Raw genomic sequence first — 25,714 nt, forward strand, 5'->3', positions numbered from 1 at the left:
ACATGGGATTCTAACAACATTTTAGTTTGAAAAAGGTATCTTTCGTGATGGAAACCGTATGGACATAGAGATACTTCCTTTATCGCAAGTGAAAACCTACCTGTAGGGTTTGGAAATATTCTGTGTTTGCCCAGACTTGTCTTGGAAAGTATAAAGATGAAGAAGAGTACTGTGTGGTCTGTCCATGTTACAACACGAATTAGACTGCACTTCTCTCCTTGTGTAAATAAATATATAAGAAAGAGAATGGAAGTGAAGTCTTGAAGTACAGGTCATGAAAGGAAGAGAAGACTAAAGGGGAATAAATGGGAAGGAAGGAGAGATAATCGAATCAGTCTGTGTTGAAGTGGCACTCTCAACATTTTATTTCCACCAGTTACAGTATCTACATTTTCTAAGATCAGTATATTCGGTTTTCTTTATCATCATTGGGCTCTGCAATATAATTTTACATCATATATTATTAACATTTTTGGCTCTAAGAAATTCTGAAACTACATGTGATCCAAGTATAAATTTTGCTAACGACCGACATTATGTGCCTCCATTCAGATTTATCTTAATGTGTCTTATGCTGCAGGGTTAGAAATCTCTTACCAGAAACCCTAACACTGTCACGCCTCAGTGTAGCTTCCCTTAGAAAAAAAAATGAACCAACATTCTTGTAAACATTACACTGTGAGATGCAAAACTGGATGGGTAATTGTTAAATCTCATCTCAACAGACACAAAGTTTCTCCTATATGCGTGTTCATTTCACATATCAAGAAACCCATGAAGACAGCACTATAAAAGACAACAACTGTGAAAAGGCACCGCAGCTAGCCTTGTGTCGCTGGAGTCAATACTGCGGCCGCTGTCGATTTCCTGGGTGTCTTGAGGTCGGAAGTTGATTCCACCAAGGCAAACATCAAGTAATTGGACTTCGTCTAGATGAATGACCAGCTAGACTTCTTAACCACTTCTCTCCAATGGATTGTTCGGGTCAGATTACTTCATTTCCAGGTCAGTCAAGGCCTCAGAGACCTCCTCGTTGACCTGGGCGGAAATGCTCGCGGGTGTGACATTGAGATGAATGTCATACTGCTGGTCCAGGCCAAGGTAACAGTCGCTCATGAGATAGAGTGTGTAGATATACCTAAAACATGAAAACAGAACAAAACGTAAAACCACAGACATCTTTAATTCTTGCAGAACTCTGGTGGTGAGGTTCTGCTTACCTTCCGGGTAGTTCAGGCGTATAAAAAGAAATGGAAACAATGTGATGATTTCGAACATATCCTACTCTTTTCAAAGCGATAAGTTCTCTCTTATCCACTTCTCCTAGTATCAAAAACCATCCTTCATCTTTCAATTTGGGAAATCGGGGGGTAACTGCATGGCTGTCTTGCTTTCCCTGTAAACCAGAAAAAAAAAAAAAAGAGAAACCATTAATAATGTCTAGACTTTCTATGCCCCTTGGTTGTGGTTAAAAGGCTTAAGTTGTTTTCCTTGATGGCCATAAATCTACATGGTTCAGTATATCTATCTGGGATGTTTTAAATTTTCTGGTTTGATGTCTTTGATATGCTATCACCTACTATTTTTCAGGCATCTTGAAGCACATTATAGATACTACTTTGTGGCTATAACCACCAGAATATTTGGCTCAGTTAGAACAGAAAGCCCAGAATCTTATCATCAAATTAGTAAATTCTCACATCATTCTTTTAAGTGATATTAATACCCCAATTGTGGATGAACGAACTGAGATATAATCAGGCTAACTAAATCTTCCAAAGCCTTATTCAAAAGAAACTGACACCTAGGGGAAAAAAGACATCAAGACTAGACCCTGGACCTCAAGATAATACGGACTATGTAATATAAATACTTTGCCTTGACCCAAGAATAAAACTCACATAAAAAAAGCACATATTCTAATATGGCAATATTAAAAAATCCTTTCTTCGAGGAATGGGAAATTGTAAGCCAAGCGATATGTAAAATACATTAATCACCACAATCCAAGAACCTACATCACCATAATGGCAGCACTTGAAGTCTTTACTGTAGATGGATTTTACGAAATATGAGATTATTTTAGTGATTCTTTTAAGACAATGACATTATGGCATAAAATTTACTAATAATGACATGCTCTCAATCACACATCATTAAATATTCTAGAGGGAGATGCTGCACTTAAGACTTTTTAAAAGAGTCTGAGAGCAATGCATTTTTACAGCATTTAGAACAAATTGGGAGTTTTTCTAGTATGATTAAGTCTAATTTTTAAGTAGTAATGGTAAGGTAGAAAAATCTTAGTTGTTTTCCCATGATTTTATCTGTATGATTATTACTATCTTTTTTTGTAAGCTGGGATAAATTAGGTCATCTAAAAATGCTCATATTAAAACCTCTGGACTATCAGGGGCCAATCAGTTCATACTTACACTAACTGATTTTTAGAATTAGAAATTAAATGAGATGGGACCCAAAGGCACAGTGCTAAAAAGATGTAATGACAGACAGCTCCTGCCCACTCTGTATTTGAAACAGAGCAGACAGTCATTAACAACAGCCTCATTCTTGAGGGCTTATTTTATTTTATTTTTAAAATTTAAATTCAATTAGCAAACATATAGTATATCCTTAGTTTTTGGTGTAGTGTTCAATGATTCATTATCTGCATAAAACATCTAGTGCTCATCACATCACGTGCCCTCCTTCATCTGAGGACTTATTTTAGATATGGGAGTGCCCCTGATGGCACAGGGTGACACAGAAGACAAATTCTTTCTTATTTCAATTATTATGGTACTAGAAACCAATCTGCTCACATGCTCTGTACTAATATTCTTAGGCGGCCGAATGTTTAAGTTTCTGTGTTATAGGTAACAGAAAAGACCAGAGTAATTTAAAATAAGCATGTTGTAGATTTGTTGCCTGTATGAACACTAGCAAAGCTCTCTCGTGTGCCTTCTAGTGAAGAAAGCAGGAAGATATGGCAACTGAGGCATAGAATAAGATACTTCCGTGTCTTATTCAAACTCACAGTGCTGAGTAGGAAAGCTCTGCCCTCCTGTGCACCTAGCTAGCTGTGGTTTCTATGTCTCAAAGTGCCTGTGGGCAGTGCTTCTCTAACCTTAAAAATCTTTTGGGGTGCTGGGTACAAGGACAGATTTTGAGATTTCTCCCCCACCCCCAACATTCTGATGTAGCCAGTCTGATAAGTAGGGCCAGAGAATCTGTACTCCAAATCCCAGGAAATTCAGCCGGACTGAGTAGACAGACCCCATGAACACAGGACTCCAGGCAAGATAGTATTACGTAAGGTGCATATTCTGGGGCTGACAAGTGGCCCATGAGGACTGACTGGTTCCAGAAGACTGACTCTTGCTGCTTAAGGCCAGTTGAGAAAGCAGGATTCGTCAGTGACACGGACACATTAGTAATATAAAAGCTATGTGTGGTGGCACATGCCGGGATCTGGTGTGAAGCATTTGAGAATGGAAACCAAACACCATACCTTGTGGAACCCAAAGTGCACTCGCTGCAGGCTGACTTGAAGCACATACTCTTGATCAGCGTGCAATCTGATCCACCTGTTGTCATTTCGCTTGTCTGAAGTCAGTGTTGTGATAGAGAGTTCACCGTGTCCCTCCACTGAGTCATCCCACCAGCCTTTAACGCTTAAGCCAACATCTATCACTGGCAAGCGGGATAAGAAATTCCACGCCTGAATAAAAAACAGAAGAAAAATAATAAGAAAGGGTTAATGGGAAATGCAGTGATCAAGAAACTGTGCTTTGAAAAAAATCAACCTCTTTGTCTGGAGATTCATCTAGATCCAAAGCAGTTGTAAGAAATAATACAGAGAGATCCTGTGCACCGTTTCCCCAGTTTTCCCAACGGTAGCATTTTTCAAAACTAACGTACAATATTGATACGGGATATCGACACTGACACAATCCACAGTTCTTACTCAGATTTCCGAGTTTTTCTTGTACTCATTTGTTGGTGGGTAAAAATAGTGTGCTTTTAATCTCTGTAGTTTAAAGTCCTTTTAAAAGCAACGAAAAAATTATTAATCATTCGCTAAATGTGTCATGTGACTCCTTCACTATAAATCCCGCCTAGATATTGAGTGGCTACTAATTTTTTTTTAGTTTAAAAAAAATGTTTGTTTTCAGCTGGTCTGCTTTAGAGGAACATCTGGTGTAACATATACATGACTTCTAAGGCAGAGGGCTTTACTGGGGGATATACAATTTGAAAAAAAAAAAAAAACGTTGTGATGCAATTGTTGATGTCACTCAGCATCACTCATTGACTACTGACTGTACAAAATGATTTGTTTGTTCAGGTTCCAAATTTATTCTGAGAGGAAAACATTTCCACATGTTTGTATATCACAAGGAGCCCTGTAAGGGTCCTCCTAGAAATAAATATGTGCTTTTGGCATTACATTGAGAATACCAATTGAAATGATGCATATTAAAGGGATAGAAAATATTTTACCAATTTTATTCTTGTTCTTTAAATTGAAAGGCATTTTGAGAAATCAGTATGCATACAGCAAGTGCTCATCTTTAACAAATGAATTTCTAAGTCTACAGAAAGGAGGTAACAAAATAAACTTAATGTTATCCGATAACACTGTTACCTTTTCCTAACACTTATAATTATTTAGAATATTACTATCAGTCAAGAAAACTTCTCAATATATTGGTTGGTTTTATCAGTTGTTAGCTTCTAAGTTTTTAAAAGTGCATGAATACTTTAATTTTGTATTTTCTTTTCTTTCTTAACTCTATACCATAGATTTCCTCATAGGCTTTGATGTTCTGTTTGCTACGACTTCAGTGCTGCCTAGTATACCTAATTGAAATGAAGTAGCCTTGATGAATCAAACTACCCCTTAGGAATTCAAAAAATGTAAATCTAATGCAAATTTTCAATCCACCTACAATCCTATAACTTGTCTTGTGAATCTGAAATTATGTCTGGAATAGATCTTGAAATAGCCAAGCTACAGAATGGTCTACACTGTGCTTCCAGGTTAACAGATGGCCTATCCCCTGCTAGAATCAAGAGTCACTGAGTATAGAAGCTATACCACTTGATGTCCTAAGCCTGGCCAGAGTGGGAGAGTGATGAAGGGGACACTTAAATACACAATTTTTGTAAAGCATTTAACTTGGTGAGACAACACAAGTAACATTTACTGCACGAAGCAAGACCATGTTTCTTTACTTGTACTATTAAATTAGTTACCAAAGGTGTTTTCAGTTATTAGCAACTTGTTGGGATTTTACTTTACAAGGCTCCCAAAAATCAGATCTGGTTTTTATGTATATGTGATCTTTTTTGTAGCATGATATTATTATTATTCATCCTTGTTGTGTACACACATATTTGTTGGGTGTGTGTATGTACACACACACACACACACACACACACACACACACACTCACTAAGCTATTTTTAAGGAAACTGCTACGACATTTCAATACCAGCCAAACATATTTATCTGAGGATTAATCTTCATCTATTGAATCAGGCAAGAGCACTGCCATGCATACAATTATTTAATTAGCAGCCAAATCCTCTGCCAGTCAGCAGCCGTTCCAGGCATACTGATGGGGTAGAAGATGCAAATCTCACAGTCGTACTGCTTTTTCTCATTACTACTGCAATTAGCACTTAAATTGATGCTTTAAACATACTAATTTCTGGAATAATTCAGGATTTGTATGTTACCTGGGATCGCCTCACTGCAGAGCCGACACCAGATTGCTCTGCAAATTGAAGCACTTTTGAGCCAAATAACCATCATCATATCAGACTGAGCCAATTTGCATTTGGTTTTAAAGATAACAGAATGGCAATTTATGCAAATAAATTAAGTAAGTTTACTTCTGAGTTCTCCCTGAACTAATTATAACAATGTTCTAATTTTTCATCACCTCTAAAACTTGGCTTGAAATCACTGTATGTTAGGTTAGAAATCTGTTGTTGCTAACAGAAGCCTTGTTTTGGTTTAAATATATTGTTTTTATTCATAATTTTGATGGTAATTTAGTTAGAAAGGTAGGCACTTATTATGAATATTTAAGTTGTTTCTTGTGCCAATTTTGAGTTCAACAGAAATTGAACAATCAGACTTTAATGCCTGTAATACTTATTTCTAAGTTACTCAAAACTAAGTTCCATTGGAAAAAAAAGAACGATATGGTTTGGAAGTTTCTTTAATACATGTATTTGCAAGTCAATATGTTAATTATGTTATAAATCCTGAATGTTTGACACGTTTAGGGTAAAACTGCTTAAGACTTAAAAGTCTATATATGCCAAATATTTCTGGCATTGTTCATTCATATTTTTGGCCTTTCCAAAGACAGTTTGGAGACATGACCTATGTTGTCTTTTACAACATAGATTTAGCTTTCTATCTAAGACATATGGTGTACAAATAAGAAGTTTACTTAAAGAAATACTTTAGAATCTAGGAACAATAAAGTGATTAAAATAAAAGGGGAGGGTGTAAGAACTAAGTGAGGGAACTGCATGAAAGTCTGCCCAACTGAAATTTATACCAAGTGGGTAATGCAGCCTGGTTAGTGATAGACAAGCTACTGTAGGCCTTTCTAAGCTGGTTTAATAGCATTATACTGAATCAACTTCCAATAATGCCAATGCTCTTACTAATTATTGTTATTGTAATTATTTTTAATACTATTATTAAATTCTGTTCTATATTAGGAAGTGCATAAGGCAGCTGAAATACTAATATTCTGCTTCATTTTCATAAAGCTTCATGAGACAGGTATGATGTGTCCATGTTCATAATCACAGTAAATGGCATACAGAATTTAAATCTGGGTGAGTCTGATCCCAAAACCAATGCTTTAAGTTAGAAAACTCTTGGTGTAATTTCCCAGACAGAATAAGGAAGCTTTGAAACACAGAAACAATGGCCTGACCTGCTTCATTTTCACAGCTGGCAGTTCATTTTCCATCATGGAGCTGAATACATGGTCTTTCCCTCCGCAGGCATGGATCAGTTCCGGAAGGCAATCGATGACGCCATGGCCCCCACCACGTCCGCCCTTTATACCTGGGCTCCATTTCCTGGGAAATAATACCATCATTAACCAACGAATTCTTTCATAGAGCAAATGAGAATTCCTGACATTGGTCATTTACCTAATGAGGACAGTTTTTTAAAACTAAGACTACTATCCAACTTTTTAAAGGCCATTATCATTAAGTTTTAAAATCAGCCAGATTGTCTAATACATCAACCCAAGGCAGTATGGCTAATATGTCATAAGATGCATAAATCAAATGTGAGCTCAGTAACATGCAGGGTTTACAGGGAGGGGGTGCGTGTCTATAGGAAGGCACTAATGTATACTAGTGCTTCTATGTGGTTCAAGCGCTGAATTGGAGCCCTGGGAGGTCTCTTTAATGGATGCAGGCAAGTGTCTCTAACACAATTACTTGAATAAAGTTTTCATTTTAAGATGTTGGGAACATAGAGTTAAAAGCACATTTTGGGAATCTTTGAAATTTCTACAGCACAATAGTGGCAGAGCCCCAAGAGCACAGTCCACCTAAATTTTACTCTCTATTTACTGTTTATACAGCAAGAAGAAAAATACAATTGAAATCATATAAATATAGTGCTTTTCAGGGTGACAGCAAAGAACTGGATCAAATCTCCTAGACCCTAAGCAGCTTTCCATAACAGATCTGCGTGCTGTGTTACAATAGTACCCTTATGTACCTACTTTATTGTTGAAACCCAACTCCCGTAACTTTTAATACCATATTGGAAGGGTTCCTGAAACTGAGCTGCAGATATGTGGTGTCTACTTTTCTCCTCATGCCACCTGCTGCTGGTGTGGCTCACTCTCTGAATGTTCATTTTAGTGTCTAGGACATCCCGTGGTGGGGACTGAAGCACCATGGAAATAACTGCTTTGGAACCCAGTACACTTGAGTCCAAATGAGGGACTTTCTGAGGGGACCCCCATGTGTGTGTGAGGTTCTGGTTGGCATCTGTATCTAGATGCCTCAAATGAGTGCACCTCTTAGTCCAGCTGACAGGAAGAAATGGGTACACGATGGCAACCTACAAGCCACACTGTTCCGTTTGTCTACGTGACTGTGAACCAACATTTGGCTGCAAAGTATCTCTCAACCGAAGTGAAACACTGGTGTGAAACCAACACTTTCATTTAAACACTTGTAAACTGTACTGTTCTTTTTCTTGCTAAAATATTTGCAGCTATGTACATAGGATCTACAGGTTAAGTAATCTGATGATAATAGAAACCCTTCTTTTTAGTACAGGTTCTATCTCAGGCTGCTAGTATATATAACTACCCAGTTTTGGACATTTTGTAGATGTACAATTTACCTCTGACAGGGGATTTCAGGTCCCTCAAATCTATGGTGCAATACTAGAAACTGGTCATTTACTTTGGTTTAGATCGCAGAGCATTTTCATAACTTCTTTCAAAATAAAGGCTGATATTGTAAAGGAATAAATGCAGTTAACATAGAAATGAATGTAATGTTGCAAACAGAAAACAAGGGAAGGTTAAAATGAATTGTGATTCAGCTTGTGGTAGATGATCAAATTCGAGCTGAGATCACTGGGCCCTGTCTCCCTCTGGGAAACAGGCATTTTCGCTGTAAAGAATCAATATCCTAGGCACAACATGAAATTCCAGTGACCACACATGTAAAGAAAATTTTATTTTTGAAATTAAAAAAGCCAATTAAATTGAAATTACAACTATTACCTGAAAACGTGAAGATGGTGGTGTTCTATGTTTGGTACTGAAAGAAGAGAAGAATCCTTTAACCACCGACCCTGGATCACCATCTGAACCAGATTGGTGATATTCAGGGCTGTCACCAGCCAGCCCTGGTTTGCAGCCACATCCAGCATTGCCTGAACAGGGGAAAAAAAAATTCACATATTACAAGAATACCATGGCACTTGCCTTCTCCATTGGGGATCTCATGTTAACCTTAACAGAAAACAAACAAACACAAAATAAGCATTATACCTCTAAATTGCTATAAGCAAAATGAAAACCAGAAAGTAAACCACGGTTGGATTGGAAAGAATGAACCAGAACTCCCAGTAGCATCTGTTGCACATTACTTCTAATAAAGTGCCAAATATTTAGCTTTTCTAAGGGTAGCAAATATAGCCAGGTTATACTGGAAACCAGTAATAAAACAAAGAGAAAGACTCAGTGTACTTTATGAACAAATATCTCTATAATTCACTGTATGAAAAGCATTAGAAATTGCACCTAAAGAGTAAACCTCAGGAAGTCTTTTCCAAATTTAATATCGATAATGGTAAAGCAATAGGTTTTCTTGCCAAAAATTTATTTTCCCCCAAAAGCAGGCTGAAGACAGAGCCCTGGTTTTCAATAAAAATAATACACTACGTACTTACAAATGGGGCAACTGCCAGTGTTCCAAGTGGAATGATGAGAAGCTATTCATATTAGTCTATACATTTAATCTAATGTTTTATGGACAAACAAACGGCTGCATTTGCTTAAGGCAAAACTAAACAGTGAAATCTTATTTAAACAAAGGAGAAGTTTACACAGGCAAAGCTATTTCAATTAAATTAGATTCTGGAGAATGCTGACTTAAAGACACATAAGTTAATATCATGATTTGAGGCAGCTACTTTATACAGTTTGAGGAGTGTATTCTCTTATTTTAGGGAAATGAAGATGTGAAGATAAGAGAAAAGAGATGTACCTAGTAAATGCTGAAAATGATAATATAAATGGTAAACGACTCATCACCAGCAAAATATTTATAAAATGTTGTATTGAACTATTAGAACATTTTTAGAAATAATTGTCAAGGCATATTATGCTAGCAAAATTAATTTGTTATACTACTTAATATGACAGAGGCAGCCACATTTTCCTTCTAAATTTTGAATTTCCTATTCTGTGTCCTCTAACTTAGCAAACAGTAAAATTGTTTAAAAACATCTGGCTAAACTAATCTGTTGTCTTTTTATATACATTACAGGGAAATTCGCCAACATTTCTGGCTTTCATGACTAATGTGATAAAATGGTCACAGTGGGTTTTAGTACCCGTGAGTCTACCACATACGATAAAGCCTCATACTGGTATAATAGATATATTTATATGTGTGCATATCAATGGGTATACATGTATGAGTGTACATGTTCATCAATCTAGGGAAAATCCACTTCCATTCTTCCCATTTCTCTGCAGAGCTGATTAAAATGCTTTGCCTTTCTTTGAAATATAGGAGACAAAAGATCATGATTAAAAAAAAAAGCATTAGTTCATAAGTCACAACTCTTGAGTTCTGTAAGGCAACAGAAAAGAAAAAAGAAATGAATAATCATATCTAATGTGGTATCACGATGGTGTTAGAAGTTGTAATGTGGGGTAACTATGGCGATTTTACTTGTGATTTTACATTATAACTTGACTGGAAATAAATTCCAGATCAAAAGCTCACATACAAGAAGAGCTGGATGGACAGACCATATGTTTTTAACTTTGAAGTTTTCATGATGAAGTTGAAAGATTTCATAAAATTTATGAGCGTTCCCCACAATTTTTCATTGTATGATCCAGATGTGAAAACGTAAAAAATCATGCAAAGTGATTGCTTACATGAAGTAAATGAAAAGCCATGTCATGAATTGAATACTATTATTTCTCTTGTTTTAATTTTTTTTTTTTTTTTTTTTTTTTTTTTTTAAATTAGATGTATAACCTGCACCTGATTTAACTAGCACCTCTCTCAGGATTTCTTTATTTATTTGACAGAGAGATCACAAGCAGGCAGAGAGGCAGGCAGAGAGAGAGGAGGAAGCAGGCTCCCTGCCGAGCAGAGAGCCCGACGCGGGGCTCGATCCCAGGACCCCGAGATCACGACCCGAGCCAAAGGCAGCGGCTTAACCCACTGAGCCACCCAGGCGCCCCCTCTTGTTTTAATTTTAAGAAAAGCAGGTAGAGAGACCAAGAATCTGGGATGAAAAAAGGTTTTGCAATTACCCAAATGTGGTGAATGAATGTTGCTCTCTGCTCAATCGTTCCCTAGTTGGGTCTGTTTTCTCTGCTCCCTACCTCCTGCCCCCATCACAGTCTTAAGCGCTTCAACAACAATCACCTGGAATAATATAACTACCCCTTTATCTTCATTCTCATCTAATTTTTCTTCAATCCATATTTTATATGGTTACCAATGATCAGAGAGGAGACAGGGATCATACCATTCGTCTGCTCAGGTTTCTTCAATGGCTTCGCACCATGTAGAGGACAAAGCCAGCACTTCTCTGCATGGCAGTTCTGGTCTGTGATCTAGCTGGTCCTAGATTTTCACTCCGGCCCCTCCCTCCCTGTATTCCTAATATAGCATTACTACATTACTGCTATTTCTCCAAATTTACCCTTATTCCCTCCGTTCTCTTTTTACAAATCCTGCTCTACTTGTTTACCTGGGAAATTCCGATTCATCCTTCCTGTCTAGTTCAAAGTCTACTTCTTACTGTGGAGTCTCCCTGATTCTTCCAGATGGACTGCAGATATTTCTTTCTTCTCCCGTGAGTCTGCTGCTCTTCACACATGCCACCGTTATCCTATTGTGATTCTTTGTTTACACGTGTACTCTTTAAACTACAGATTTCTTGATGGCAGGAATCTAGAAATATTCTGTTAACTCAAGCCCAGTGCACTCAAGGTAATATCTGTTGTCTGAGAAATGTTGGTAAAAATCCAATTACAACGATGATAACAACATTCTGCCTAAGTTATTGCACACTTGCCGAAGAAAAAAATTCCAAGGTTTTAGTGTCAAACAGACATAGATTTCAGTCCTAATTTTGTCCCACTTACTATGTGAATCTGGGGAAATTCCTTCTTTTTTTTTTTAAGATTTTATTTATTTATTTGACAGATCACAAGTAGGCAGAGAGGCAGGCAGAGAGAGAGGAAGGGAAACAGGCTCCCTGCTGAGCAGAGAGCCCGATGTGGGGCTTGATCCCGGGACCCTGGGATCATGACCTGAGCTGAAGGCAGAGGCTTTAACACACTGAGCCACCCAGGCGCCCCAGAATCTGGAGAAATTTCTTAACCCTACTCTGCTAGGCTTCTCATTTACAGAAGGGGGCATTATACCTTATTATACCTCCTTGCAGGGGTGTTATGAGGGTATAGTGAGAAAATGTACTATGTAAGGTATCTAATATACCGCCCGGAACACAGTAAATCTTAACAAATAGGTCTCTATTTTTAAAGTTTTCCTGTGATATGATGAAAAGAACACCTAAAATAGTCCATTCTTTCTAACAGATTTCCTTTCGGCCTTTTGGTGTTGATTTCTGGACTCAGTAGTACAGGGCTTTGCGGGGCAGGGCATGCAAGGTCAGAGCAGATATATGGAATGGACAAAAACAGTTCATCGGGACAGGCGTCCAAATACAAGAGAGCCAGAGGAAAAGGCTAATGACAGTCCCTGGGGCTCAGGCCGAGCTGGAGGATGTGGGTGGGCTTGGATCTCAGTGTGAGTGGGTAAGCCTGTGTTACTGTTCAGAGGTACATACCTAAAGAAGCTAAGGCGAGGCGATGGTCCAGGTAAATGGATCTGAGGGTGCTGATAGCCTGTACTGACATACCTTTGCATGACTGAGCCCAGGATGGATTTCCTATGTCTCACTGTCTTTGAGAGCAATCTTCCTCATAGGTAAAGGCTAATAAGGTATCTGTTCCTCCCCAGAGTGGGGCTGACTTTGGTAGCAGCTGGAGATCATGGCTCAGTTCTCCAAATCACCTTAAAGTCTCTTACAGAGATCTAATGCTCAACAACAAAGGTAGTTTTTAGTACATGGAGGAGATTAGAACTCTGGAGATTCATTACCAGCTTAGCATTAACATTACGCAAATACTTAATCCCCCTTTATCTCACATCCACTTTCTACTTGGCACGCTACTTGCACGGCAAAACTAGGATGATTCTAAGTATAGGGGAAAAATGGATGGGCACTGACTCTGTGTATGAAACTTTCTTCTACTAAGTTGAAATGAACTTCAGTTGATTGATGATTGAGAATTCTTTGCCATTTCCAGCTGTGATAGGATGGAAATATAATTTCTAGCACTGTATTCATTTATCAAGTTATGCCACAATTAAAACCTTATCATAATTAACAGAAACTGTGGAGCTGTCATTTACTTATAGGAGAGCAGGTGATGAGCATGGTTTTTAACACATTTTAACTGAGATGCCGCTGGGAAGCCAGGTGAGAAGTCCAGGTAAAAACTCAAGAACTTCTGAAGTACTTGGCTTTATGCCACGGTAAAACAACCACCACCACAAACTATAAAAATCAACCCCACCCCTCACTCCTAAAACAATAAAAAAATTAAGTGTTTAGAAAATGGATGCTTTCTGGAAAAAATTTTTAGGCTCTAGGAGTCTTGGAGCCAAATGCATGCTTTATGTCTTGAATCTAACTCATTTCTTGAACATTTATTTTGAATCAATTTCAAGAATTCTCTAAGCATATCAGGCTTGGTCTTAACATTTAAATTCAACCACATTTTCATGGTGGTGTTACTACTTTGGCAAAAGACATATTTATCAAATCTAGTCTATTTTCTTGTCTTCTGCTACTATATTATACTTAAAATGCAAGCTTGACAACATATCTCTCTCTGTATTATGACAGATAAAATTTCATTCAATTATTAAAAGTCCCAAATACTGAATTACATGTTAAAGTCAAGCTGTATAGACCGTATGCATATATGGTGTGAGTAAAATATTTGTGTAAGAATATAGACTATAATACACTTTCGTAAACAGCTCACCCTTAATCCATAACAATACCAAGTATGAGGAAAGGCATCCGTACCATCCTCCTTTCACAGATGGAGAAATAGAAGCTTACCGGTGTTCAGTGGCTATGTAATCACACCAGCCAAAATGAAATTAAGACTTGATCTTGGTTTTCCAATTAATTACCTATGTTCATTACACCATATTCCATTACTGTTGAAAGATTTACATTGACTTTGGCTGTTTTTCTTTAAATTTAAAAAAAAAAATTTTAAGTAGGCTCTAGACCCAATGTGGGGCTTGAACCCATGACCCTGAGATTTGAAGTCACTTGCTCTACCGACTAAGCCAGCCAGGCACCCCTACCCTGTCTTATTTCAAGGATTTAACCTAACCTTTCTCCCCTACATAACAGAAAAACACAAATTCCAGACAAAATAATTAGGCATTTCATCAATTACTGTCTCTGTATGAATTTTATCAATACAATTCTCAAAAATTTAAAACTTTTAAATTAATTTGAATCCATCATTTGGTAATGAGTACATCTTAATATTTTATAGGTAGGCATTACATATCTTTTGGAATCCAACTGAATTCCAGATTTAAGCAATTCAAGGGTAACACAGGAACTTTGAGTACTGTGACTGAATTAAAGTCAACTTCATTGGAAGGAAACAGAATTGCTGACCAGCAAAAGAAAAACTATCATTCGATATACATTAGGAGTTACTGAGAGGAAGATAATATGATGAAGCTCTAAGGCCCATTATTTAAAAATCTCTGCATTTAGTTTGAAAAGTCTGTGAATTAGTCCTTGGTGTCATCAAGGCTTTGGGGCTGTAGAGTGTACATATGGTGCGAGAGAGATGACCGCCAGCTCCTTCACCCACAGCCCCCTTAGCGTTCTGACTTATTCCCTCCCTTCTCCCTCCCTTTATCCTTTCCTCTCTTTAAGGAGCTTTTTCTCTTTTTCCTCACATCTCCTGCTAGTCATCCTTGTGTACCTAGTGGTAGCGTAGGGACTGCAGCAACCACATGAAAATAAGATTATGACAAAGGCTGAAATGGCTAGATAATGTTGCTACTTCTGTTAAAATTAGATAACATAAAGATAATAAACTAACAGAGTTTAAGAGAAGGATTTATTTAGTGTAGAGTGAGAGAAAAGGATTTTCATTAATTTATAGAAGTCAAGTGACTACTTATAGAATGTCATGAGAATTGCAAAATACTATGGAAAGATCGTCAGAAACAAAGTCTGTGAAACTCACAGCCAAGAGGAGTGTAAGGACATGACAACTAAACGTGAGGTGGTACCTTGAATGGGATCCTAGAAAAGGAAAAGGACATTAAGTACACTAAAGAATTCTAAGTATGGACTTTTGTTAATAATAATGTAACGATACTGGTACATTGATCGAGACAATGTACTTTATTAATGTAAGAAGCTATGTTACAGGAAAACTGCCTGTGGGAGCAGTAGGCCCTCTCTGAACTATCTTTGCAACTTTTCCGTAAATCTAAAACTGTTCTAAAATATAAAGGTTATTTAAAAAAAAAAAACTATGGAAATTCATCCAAAGCAGCTTGTTAAAAAAACATTTGTTGTTAGACATCTGCTAGAAAATGCACTATGCGGTTCAAGAGCTCCCAGAAGTTTTACAATGATGGGAAAACCTGGGGGTGGGGGGGAAAGCTCTCTTGACAGAAAGGCATACTCCTTTAAAGGTTTAGGTCAGTTGCAAGTAATGATACAGTATTTTGTCAATAATTAAAATGCTATAAGTATATTTATAAGACTCTTTTTCAATAGCAACAGTTGTTCACTGTAACTTTCTCCTGAACTTTTACCCCCAGAAGGTTAGCATTCAGGAAGCTCAGCTGCTGTCTAACAAACTTAATTAATCAAAAAGTCATTTCCGAGCTGTAACTATGAGTAAAAGCGCTTCAAGTGTGCTAGCAAGCCTACAAGTTAATCAAAATGCTAATGCAGTACAAATTAAAGTTGTGATTAACATTTCACAGTAGCTGCTTAAGTGAGTTGATCACACAAATGGGTTAAGCATTACTCATTTCCTATAGCCCCAACCGGGAAAAGGGTTGTTATGTGGGTATGAGGAGAGGAGCTAGGGGTAGAAGGATCCTTCATAATAGCATCACATCATCAATAAACCATCACCAAATTGTCATACAAAAGCTTTCAGGTAGAGTCACCCAGGGGGAAACAGCCTTCCAAATTATATTACAGTCCTTAAGGGGAGATTGCCTATAAATCCACAAGAATAAGTAAAGTTGTTTAAGACCTCAAAATCCACACACATTTGTGTTAGTTTTGGAAACACTACACGCATCAGCTCTGTGTTGCTTCTTGGGGAGGGGGGAATGGTACCTTGTTTTAAGTGTTGTTTCCCGTATTCTACTGAGGAATTAAAATGTATCTTTGATACATGAAAAAATAACTTCCAACTGGATAATGATTTTATATTTATTAAGTTTTTATTTTGATTCTAACATTTTGATGGCTAACATATGGTGTTATATTAGTTTCAGATGTACAATACAGTGATTCAACTGGATGGTAATTCTGCACCATAGTGTGGATCTCTGCATTTGGAAAAATAATCATTCAGGATTAAGTTCATTTAGAATTATTTGCTTTTAAATAGTCATCCATTAACAAAACTTCATGAGGCTTCCATGGCAAGATCTGAGCGCCTGGTAGTTTTGCCAGGAAAGCAGCCTGAATTAGACTTCCCTGTCTCCATGAATTTGATAAGGTCACACTAATGTTTATAATAAACAGACTACATTTGTTGGTAGACAATACAGATTTGGCAGATAATCTCAAAAACATTGTGAGAATCCACACATAATAAATCTTCCTTTTAATGCTCTCCTAATAAAGAACTAGAAAGAAAAAGTGAAATATTTATGTATTCCATTCACCATGATATATTGAAATGTACTACATGCCAAGAATTACGTCCAAGTCATCTTTGTCAGTGAGATTATAAATAGTTATTGATAAGGTTCCAGCCTACTTTGGATGATGCAAAATCCTCCAAATATATACTCATAGTATTAATATTCCTTGAAACATATCCAATATTTAAAACTCAATAGTGTAATTTTCATTTTAGGATCCTTTAAAGACTTGAGTTGCAGCAATTAATTATTTTTTTAAACTACTTTAGATTACAGATTGCTAAATGCATATAATCCAATTTTGGAAGTCTAGAAATTATTTACTTATAATCCACCCATCTTTTTCTTAAAATGATCTGAAGTCTATTGTGCTGTACTGTCCACTTAAAGATAAACTTTTCATTTGGTCTAATTATAAGCATTTATTTTATTTTATTTTTTTTTAAAGATTTTATTTATTTATTTGACAGAGAGAAATCACAAGTAGGCAGAGAGGCAGGCAGAGAGAGAGGAGGAAGCAGGCTCCCTGCCGAGCAGAAAGCCCGATGCGGGGCCTGAACCCAGGACCTGGGATCATGACCTGAGCCGAAGGCAGTGGCTTAACCCACTGAGCCACCCAGGCACCCCTAATTATAAGCATTTAAAAGTGTGAAAGGATTCTAAGAATATATGGAAGATTTTATCTACCATTTGCTATATTGAAACATTTCTTATAAGTATTGGGTTAAGGATGTGACCAAGTACTTCTTTTGTTAATCAGAGCAATACCTGGCCTATTTTCTCTGCTAACTGTATTTGGCTCTACGATTCTAAAACTTGTTCACTTAATTGACACTGACATTCTTCAATACATTGACGAGCCACTGCGCATGTGCTTAGTGCACCCGTAGGTAAATACTCCTCAAAGGTTACATTAGTCTTGCTCCATGGCAGTTTTATCTACTGGCATCATCAAATATTTCTATGCTTTTTAATCTACTACAAATGGAAATAGAGACCCAGCCACTGTCATAGTACTTCTCCATTAAAAAAAATTAAGTCAATGAAAAAATATTCATATCATTGCATCACCTTCTCTCTTATCCTATTCTTTTCTGTTCTTAACTCCAACAGGTGCATACATATATATCTTAAGTTTATCAATTCAAGTCTCTTAAACATAGATTGAAAGTGCAATGTGTTTTCAGAATAGCTGTGGGTTACAGGAAAAATATGACACAGATTATTTGAAAGGTAACACACTTTATCAGACATGGTTTACAAAGACATCAAATTATTGTTTGAAATTTGGGCTAAAAAACAGTTTCACCAGTAAACTTTTAGAATTTAGTTTTTGCAAATTTACCAAGGTTCTCTGACTGAAGAGAAGTATAAATACCTACTCAATTCATATACTTCCTACCCTTTATTTTTGACCAACACCATTTATGACAATAGATAAAGCCTATTAGAACATGTTAGATGGTAACTAGACTATTGTGGTGATCGATCTGCAATGTATACGAATGTCAAATCTCTGTTTTGTACACCTGGAACTAATAAAATACTGTATGTCAATTATATCACAATTAGAAAAAAATTCTCCCTGCTTCAGTACTAAAAAGACCCAAAAGAACAGAAAGCATGTTATCATTAATCTGAGGGGCATAAGAGGTACATATTGTTTCCTGTGTGCAAGGGAAGAAAGGCTGAAAACAGTAGTTCCAAAGACCTGGGCATTAAGGAAAATAATGTGAAATGGCAGCTCTTATATTTAAGTTAGATGCAAGAATTTACAAAACCATGGAAACTTACCTGCCAGAACACAGCTTTTAGGCACTGAATCACCTAGATTATTACCAAAGCAGGTGCCCTGGTTTACCTTTCCCTATTTCCATTAGGACAATAGAACGAGAATCCAATCTATATAAACATGTGCCTTGCTTGGTATGCAGAATATACAAAATACAGAACTTTACACTCTTCCTCAATAGTAAAGAGGAGATGTCTGCTATCTTTTGGGGTGCTGGTAGCTCTGTATCTTGAGGCAAGGAATTGCTGAGATTGCCTATTGCTGTTAGAAGTTTTGAAGTTTTTCAAAAAGAATCGGTGCGATGGACAAAGACTGCCTTCATGGGAACCCCGTTAGGTGATGGTGATTAACCAGTGAAAGAAGCCAAGAACCTAACCGAAGCAGTGTAGGCAAACTTTGAACAATGAAAGAGAAACATAAAATGTGTGTACGTGTGTTTTAATAGTAAATCTATGTATAGGTTGCTCTAGTACGCCTATACTACATTACAGGATTGTTTTGTAATTATGCTGGCATTTCTCTTTCCCTTGGCAATTGTAGCAGCAATCTGGTCTTTCCTCCATTATTTTCAATTTTTGAAGTTTTAGGGGAGAATGTGAGGAAGTAAATGGTTAATTCACTTGTGTATCTAAAATAATATAAAAACCTTGAGAAAGAGCATAAGCAGTTGATATAAAAAAGGCAAACAGCCTATTTACTACACACTGTAGTGTGTAGTGTAGTGTAATATAATAAAGCTATTACAAATATCAAGCATATTAACAGGTTGTTCTTAGAAACTGCTTAAAGTAACTATAGATTGTTGAAGGGAACAAGAATAAATAAGGAGGAGATGATTTGATTATATATTAAAAGGGAGTGGTGAATTAAAAATATTATTCATGGTCTAGTGGGAATTCTTGGTTTAAAAAAAAGTGGAAATTCCTGTGAAGTTCTCATATTTTAAAACAAATTCTGACTAGACCATGAGTACAATTTTTAAATTCATCCTTATAGGACAAAGGGAATCTGGTGAGATATATCTTTATTACGTATACCCAACCTATGCTGAAAACTCTTTCTTTTGGATGTGATCTTGGGCAAATTACTTAGTGTTCATCTGAAAAATGAGGATAATTATACTACTTCATTAGGCTAGTATAACAAATGCAATGCCAAGCAAGTAGAACAGAGCCTGGTACAAAGAAAAGTTCTCAAAAACCGTTCAGCACTATCATTGTTAATGACGGTCTGCCTTATCGGCCATCATGATATAGTGATTTTTTGGTGTGGGGTGCAGGGATAGTGTACAATTCTCCAAATAATTCTGGTCAAATTTGATATTTACATACATAAATTCCACACTTGATCTTAGCCAAAAGGCCGAGAAGCGATGCACATACATAAATTCCAATTTAAATTTGGAAGCAAAGGTCTCCAGATCCCTTTCTAATCAACCTGCCATCACATGTCTCTGTGTGTGTGTGTTCTTCTTTCATGAGATAACAGAATCATCTTATGGTCTTTAAAGGCACTGATGCTAAAGTCTTTTAAAATAAATATTAAAAACACAGAGATATTTTGATCTATTAAATTTAGGCTGCAGCAGCATTAGCCGGCAAGTCCATCTTCTACCACATCTTAAAGAAGCTTTCCTAAATAACTCAGCAACCTGACCACAGAAGCGCACATCGAAGCACACAGCCCTCTGGTTCTCAGCTCACTGAGTCAGCTCCTCCAGCCCTGGTTTTCCTTTTTCCATGAAACACCTGAAAGCATTCAGTTCCTGGGAAGTTTTGCTATAAATACCAAACAGAAGGGAGTGGGAGTGACTATACCCTTATGCTATCTGGCTCACTACTGTATTTAGATAATTTTCATTTAAATGAAGATGATTTTAAAGATTTTAGTTTTAAGTAAAAATGAAGATGATTTTAATGTAAAGACTTACAGCCCTTCTCAGAAAAGATCAGAGATAATAGAGTAGGATTTAAAATCCTGGTCATTCCAATGGTTTCAGTAAGGACTGCCTTGGCAGATCACCCTTAACAAAGCTATTTAACTTCTCTGAGCAACAATTTGTTTGTCTCTTGTTTAAAAAGCAGCAGAGAGCTATGATCAAAACACCAGACAACAGCAGTTCTGGCTTTGCTATCAAATTTGGAAAATTTAGGCAAGTCAGTTTAATTTTTGATACTTCTTATTTGTAATATTCTCATAAAAGCTAAAAAAAATTAAGTTTTCCTTTGGTACATCCAGCACAGAAAGGATGTCATTTCACTTAAAACATTTTACAAATATATATTACAGTTAACACAATCAAGAAGAGGGTTTCATAGGTGAATGGCAAGAATAATCAATTCTGTAATTACTCAATTTACAAATTAGAATTTTTAAAGCAGATTTTAAAAACTGAGATATGCACAGTAATTTTTACTTATATTTTTGTTCAGTAGGATGGAAATGGAAATACTAGTAACAGTGACATATTAAAAGGAATCATTACAAAACTATCTCAAACTAAAAAATAAATGACTCAAATGATCTTGATAATCATAATTTCAAGTGGGTACAAAAGAAAGGAGAGTATATTCTGACTTCAAGCAGGGAAAAGGGTTACACAACTATGCCTTTCTTCTGTGAAAGATTCCCTAGGACATGGGTAGTCAAGGCTACAGTGTTTTCATAATCTAAATGATGGCTCATATAAATGCTATGTTTCTATAAAATAAGGGGCATAAAAAAGCTTTAGAGTAAATGACTATGATAAAGCAAGGAACAGACCTATTTCCTTGAGTCCTCAAATCGTTGTTTAATTTACAAACAGTAACTAATGCCCTGTTCTTGTAAGGTGTTATTTTTACTCAGACACTTTTACTTTAAGCGACTTGCCTAGCACCTTATACTAAAACAAGAGCAGAGTTGGATTTATGGCAAGAGATGGTGGTACTGAGTCCCACACATAGACACAAGGTCAGGCTCATGTCCCATGAGGGCAGTAGTATAATTTTCAATCAGCCAGCAGGGCTGCAGCTTGGCAAACGGCTCGAACCAATACTTTTTTAAGGCCAACAATATCCACATTATCAAATGAGAGAAAGAGGGTACAATTATAAAACTCAATCAGCCACAGAAAATTTGATCAACTCTTGATTTTCTCCCCCAAATTTCCATTGGCAACCTTAATATTCTTTTCTCTTCCTGGCTTGTTTATTTTCATCACAGTCTTACAAATTGCAGGAATGAGAGGATTTAGGATACAAAGCTGGTTGCCATCTCTTTACAACAAAACTTTTAACCAGGTAGCTTCTGGTAAAAAGTCAACTCAACATTTAAGATGATCATAACTAAAAATTTATAATACAGAAAATTCCACCACAATGTCTGACTATAGGGGAGTCATTAAATAAACTATGCAGCCATTAGAAATTATGTTGAAAAAAATTTAGTGTTAAAATATTTAATGTTATAAATTATTAGGTTAAGACATTTATGAAATAACGATAAAACTGCAAAAGAAAAAAGTGAGAGAGCAAGTATGTATATGTATAAATGTACAAAGAAAAAGAGCTTTTTGAGCTTCCATGGACAAAAAAGAACAAAACACAACTATTGTACTCTAGCTAGTAAATTTGGTTTTGTAGGAAAAAGGGTTAGTGACTCTAAAATGACATCAGGAATATGTTATGATTGAGGAAATGGTAAATATGTTTTGATTAATGAGAGGCAGGTTTTTCACAGGTGGAGAAAGGAGTTATAAATTTAAAAAGAGTAAAATGAACTTTTTGGTATTGGAGTGGAACTGGAGGTATTAGAAATGAACTCACAGTTTTGTAAATACAAATGTTTTCACACACAGATATACATACACACTGAGAAAAGTAGATATGCAAATGGTATAGATGTCTGTCTAGGCACACTTACATTTCCTAGCTTTGTCCAGTGAGTAGGCCTAAGAGGCAGATACCCAGGGAGTGATGAAGTCAACAAGCCTGCAGATGAGTTCTCTAAACTATTCTCTAATAAAAAGAACCAGGGCTCTTTGGAAACACTGCTGATTCCAGGGCTAGGGCAGGGAAAGGTACAAGACAGAAGATTGCAAGGTGATGTTAAAATAATAATGTGGGCATGTCAAAGGGGTATAAAGCCAGTGTGAGAGGCCTCAGTGGTTGATGCTGAGACAATCTGTGCAGCAAAATAAATGATAGCAAAGGATTTTACCCCACAGAATAAAACAAACATTCATGAGTCTATACTTATATAAATAAATACGTGAATAAAATAAATAAATAGAGAAGAACAAGTTTTTCCTTCCAGAATTCCAGGAAAAGTGGAAACAGAAAATCATAATAGCAATAACTGCTCCAAACAAAATTCACCAATGGAGCAGAAAATAATGTGGAAACTATGATAAGAAATAGGATATTTGCATAATCTCAAATCTTAAAGCATCTCTGCAAAAAATACGTTTTAATTATAAAAGAAAAGGCAAAGAAGTAACTACAGTGGAGTACTGTAACTGCAGTGACTATATATACATATTCAGTCTAATTATGAAGAAACATTAGGCAAACCCAAATTGAGAGACAGTTCTATAAAATAACTGGTCAGTACTCTTGAAAAGGGCTAAGATCATGAAAGTCAAGAGACTAAGGAGAAATGACTACTAAATGCAATGGTGTTTTTTTCCACAAAGCAGGAAATATTTTCCAATGGGCAAAAGACAGTAACTTCAACAAACGGTGCTGGAAAACATTGAGAGCAATATGCAAAGGAATGAAACTTGACCACTTTCTTACACCATACACACAAATAAATTCAAAATGGATTAAAGACCTAAATGTAAAACCTGAAACCATAAAATTCCTGCACAGCCAATAACTTCTCTGACATTGACTATAGTAACTTTTTTCTAGATAGGTTCCCCAAGGCAAAGAAAAAGCAAAAGCAAAAATAAACTATTGGGACTGTATAAAAGTAAAAAGTTTCTGTAAGGTGAAGGAAATAATAAATCTAAAAGGCAATCTACAGAATGAGAGAAGATATTTACAAGTGACATATGTGATAAAGGATTAGTATCCAAAATATATAAAGAACTTCTATAAACCAATACCCCCCAAACAAATAATCCAATTAAAATGGGCAGAAGACACAAAGAGACATTTTTTCAAATAAAATAGAAATGGCCAAGAAACACATAAAAAGATGCTCATCATCACTTATCATCATGAAAATTCAAATAAAAACTACAATGCAATATCACCTTACACCTTTAGAATGGCTAAAATCAACAACACAAGGAACAACAGATGTTGGTGAAGTTGTGGAGAAAAAGTAACCCTCTTGTACCACTGACGTGGGAATGCAAACTGATGGAGCCCCTGTGGAAAACAGTATGGAGGTTCCTCAAAATGTTAAAAATAGAACTACCCTATAATCCAGCAATCACACTACTGAGTATTTACCCAAAGAATACAAAAACACTAATTCAAAGGATACATGTACCCCTATGTTTATAGCACCATTATTTACAACAGCAAGACATGGAAGCCACCCAAATGTCCACTCATAATTGAAAGGACAAAGAAATTGTGGGGTATGTGTGTCCATGTCTTCCTAGAGAGGAAAACCATGTGCTGGTTACAAAAGGATGTCAAAAAATATCTGTGTTTAGTATAGCTTTACCTCCTTAATTTCTGAAAGTTTGTACTTACTCTATTTTATGAAATATTCCTATCTTTTAAATGGTATAATTTAATTTTTATGATAATAAAAATGTTAGAAGCTAATTTTAAAAGATTTAAACATTTTAGAAAATCATAAACAAGAAATTAAAAACCACCCACAATCCTGCTAGAGAGATGGTTACTGTTCACCTTTTGGTAGACACTATTCAGCATCTTCTCTCTAGATATATTTATACATATAGATATAGATGCTTTACATACATGCAAAATTTACAAATGAAATTGTAAACTTTACAGCATTCTATAAATGGGAAGATACTTAGGTTCTTTACAAGTCTTTAATTTTTAAGAGTCTCATGCTCTACCGACTGAGCTAGCCGGGCGACAAGTCTTTAATTTTTAAATGATGCCATAATGTACTGCCACATACCCAGACCTATTTTCTCTACCTTAAAAACACCCTAAGTTTTTGGGAAAATTTTAAAATTGTTTTTCATTACCCAAATGTCAAATAAAGGTAGAATGCAGAAAAATTAAACCTCTCATTATCTCACTCCCTTGGGAGTACTTCCCCAACACTGCTCCTCTCCCAATCATCTCTTAGTAAATGGCAGCTCTAACCCTCCATTTGTTCAGGAGACTAGCCCTGGAAACTTCTCTTGCTCCTCACTTTCCCTAAAAACTCTTTTCCAATTCATTAGCAGATTCTGTTAATTCTGTAAATAAATAAGTAAATAAATAAATAAATACAGGAAACCAGCCAATGCTAACCAGTTTCACACATATCAACATGGTCCAGCCACCATCACTTCATGCCTAGCCCTAAAGCATTCAAGGTATGAAAAGTTTCATAGATAGGGTCTCAGATTCCACACTGCAACTAACCTTCAAGAAAAACCGCATGTCATTTCCATGTAGTGTCAAAAAAGAACATCCAAAATTACCTGAAAAGGCTATAAAAATACTCTTCCCTTTTCAAACTACATGTCCTTGTGAGGCTGGCTTTTTTTCATATACTTCATACTTTTTTTCATAACACATCATACTGTAACAGACTGATTGCAGGAGATATATGAATCTTGCTGACTTCTATAAGCTAGATATTAAAGATAGTTGCAAAAATGTAAAATAATTCTATACTTTTCAATAATTTTCTTTATTGTCTTGGAAAATAGTTACTTTTCCTGAAAAATCATGTTATTTCAGTTAACATATAATGGGTCTGTTATTATTAGTTTTAAATAACATAATAAATATGAGACTTTTTCAGTTTTAATTAACATGGTAAATATTCATAGATATAACCAACAGAATCACTGCTCTAGCAGCTTCTGTCTCAGAGTAAAATCCAAAATCCTTAGTGGTTTACAAACTCCCTACCGTGACCTGACCCCATTTTCTCTGAGAAAATAATCTCCACATCCACTTCTTTTTTACTTCATTTCTAGTGCCCCGTCCATCTTCTTTACAA

General features: G+C 36.2%; 1 protein-coding gene across 2 annotated transcripts in view; it reads right to left on the minus strand.

The window, feature by feature from the left end:
- Nucleotides 1–341: 341 nt before the first annotated feature.
- ASCC3 (activating signal cointegrator 1 complex subunit 3) overlaps nucleotides 342–25,714 on the minus strand; it is a 338,650-nt gene continuing 313,277 nt past the window's right edge. For both annotated transcript variants that reach the window (XM_047732576.1, XM_047732575.1), the window contains exons 38-42: nucleotides 8,799–8,950; nucleotides 6,969–7,116; nucleotides 3,512–3,721; nucleotides 1,221–1,396; nucleotides 342–1,138 (exon numbers count right to left, since the gene is read on the minus strand). In XM_047732576.1, the coding sequence (XP_047588532.1) occupies nucleotides 991–1,138; nucleotides 1,221–1,396; nucleotides 3,512–3,721; nucleotides 6,969–7,116; nucleotides 8,799–8,950 (834 nt within the window). In that variant the 3' untranslated portion in view covers nucleotides 342–990. The remainder of the gene's footprint in view (nucleotides 1,139–1,220; nucleotides 1,397–3,511; nucleotides 3,722–6,968; nucleotides 7,117–8,798; nucleotides 8,951–25,714) is intronic.

Source organism: Lutra lutra, chromosome 6 (genome assembly GCF_902655055.1).
Source record: "Lutra lutra chromosome 6, mLutLut1.2, whole genome shotgun sequence".
NCBI classification, from domain to species: Eukaryota; Metazoa; Chordata; class Mammalia; order Carnivora; family Mustelidae; genus Lutra; species Lutra lutra.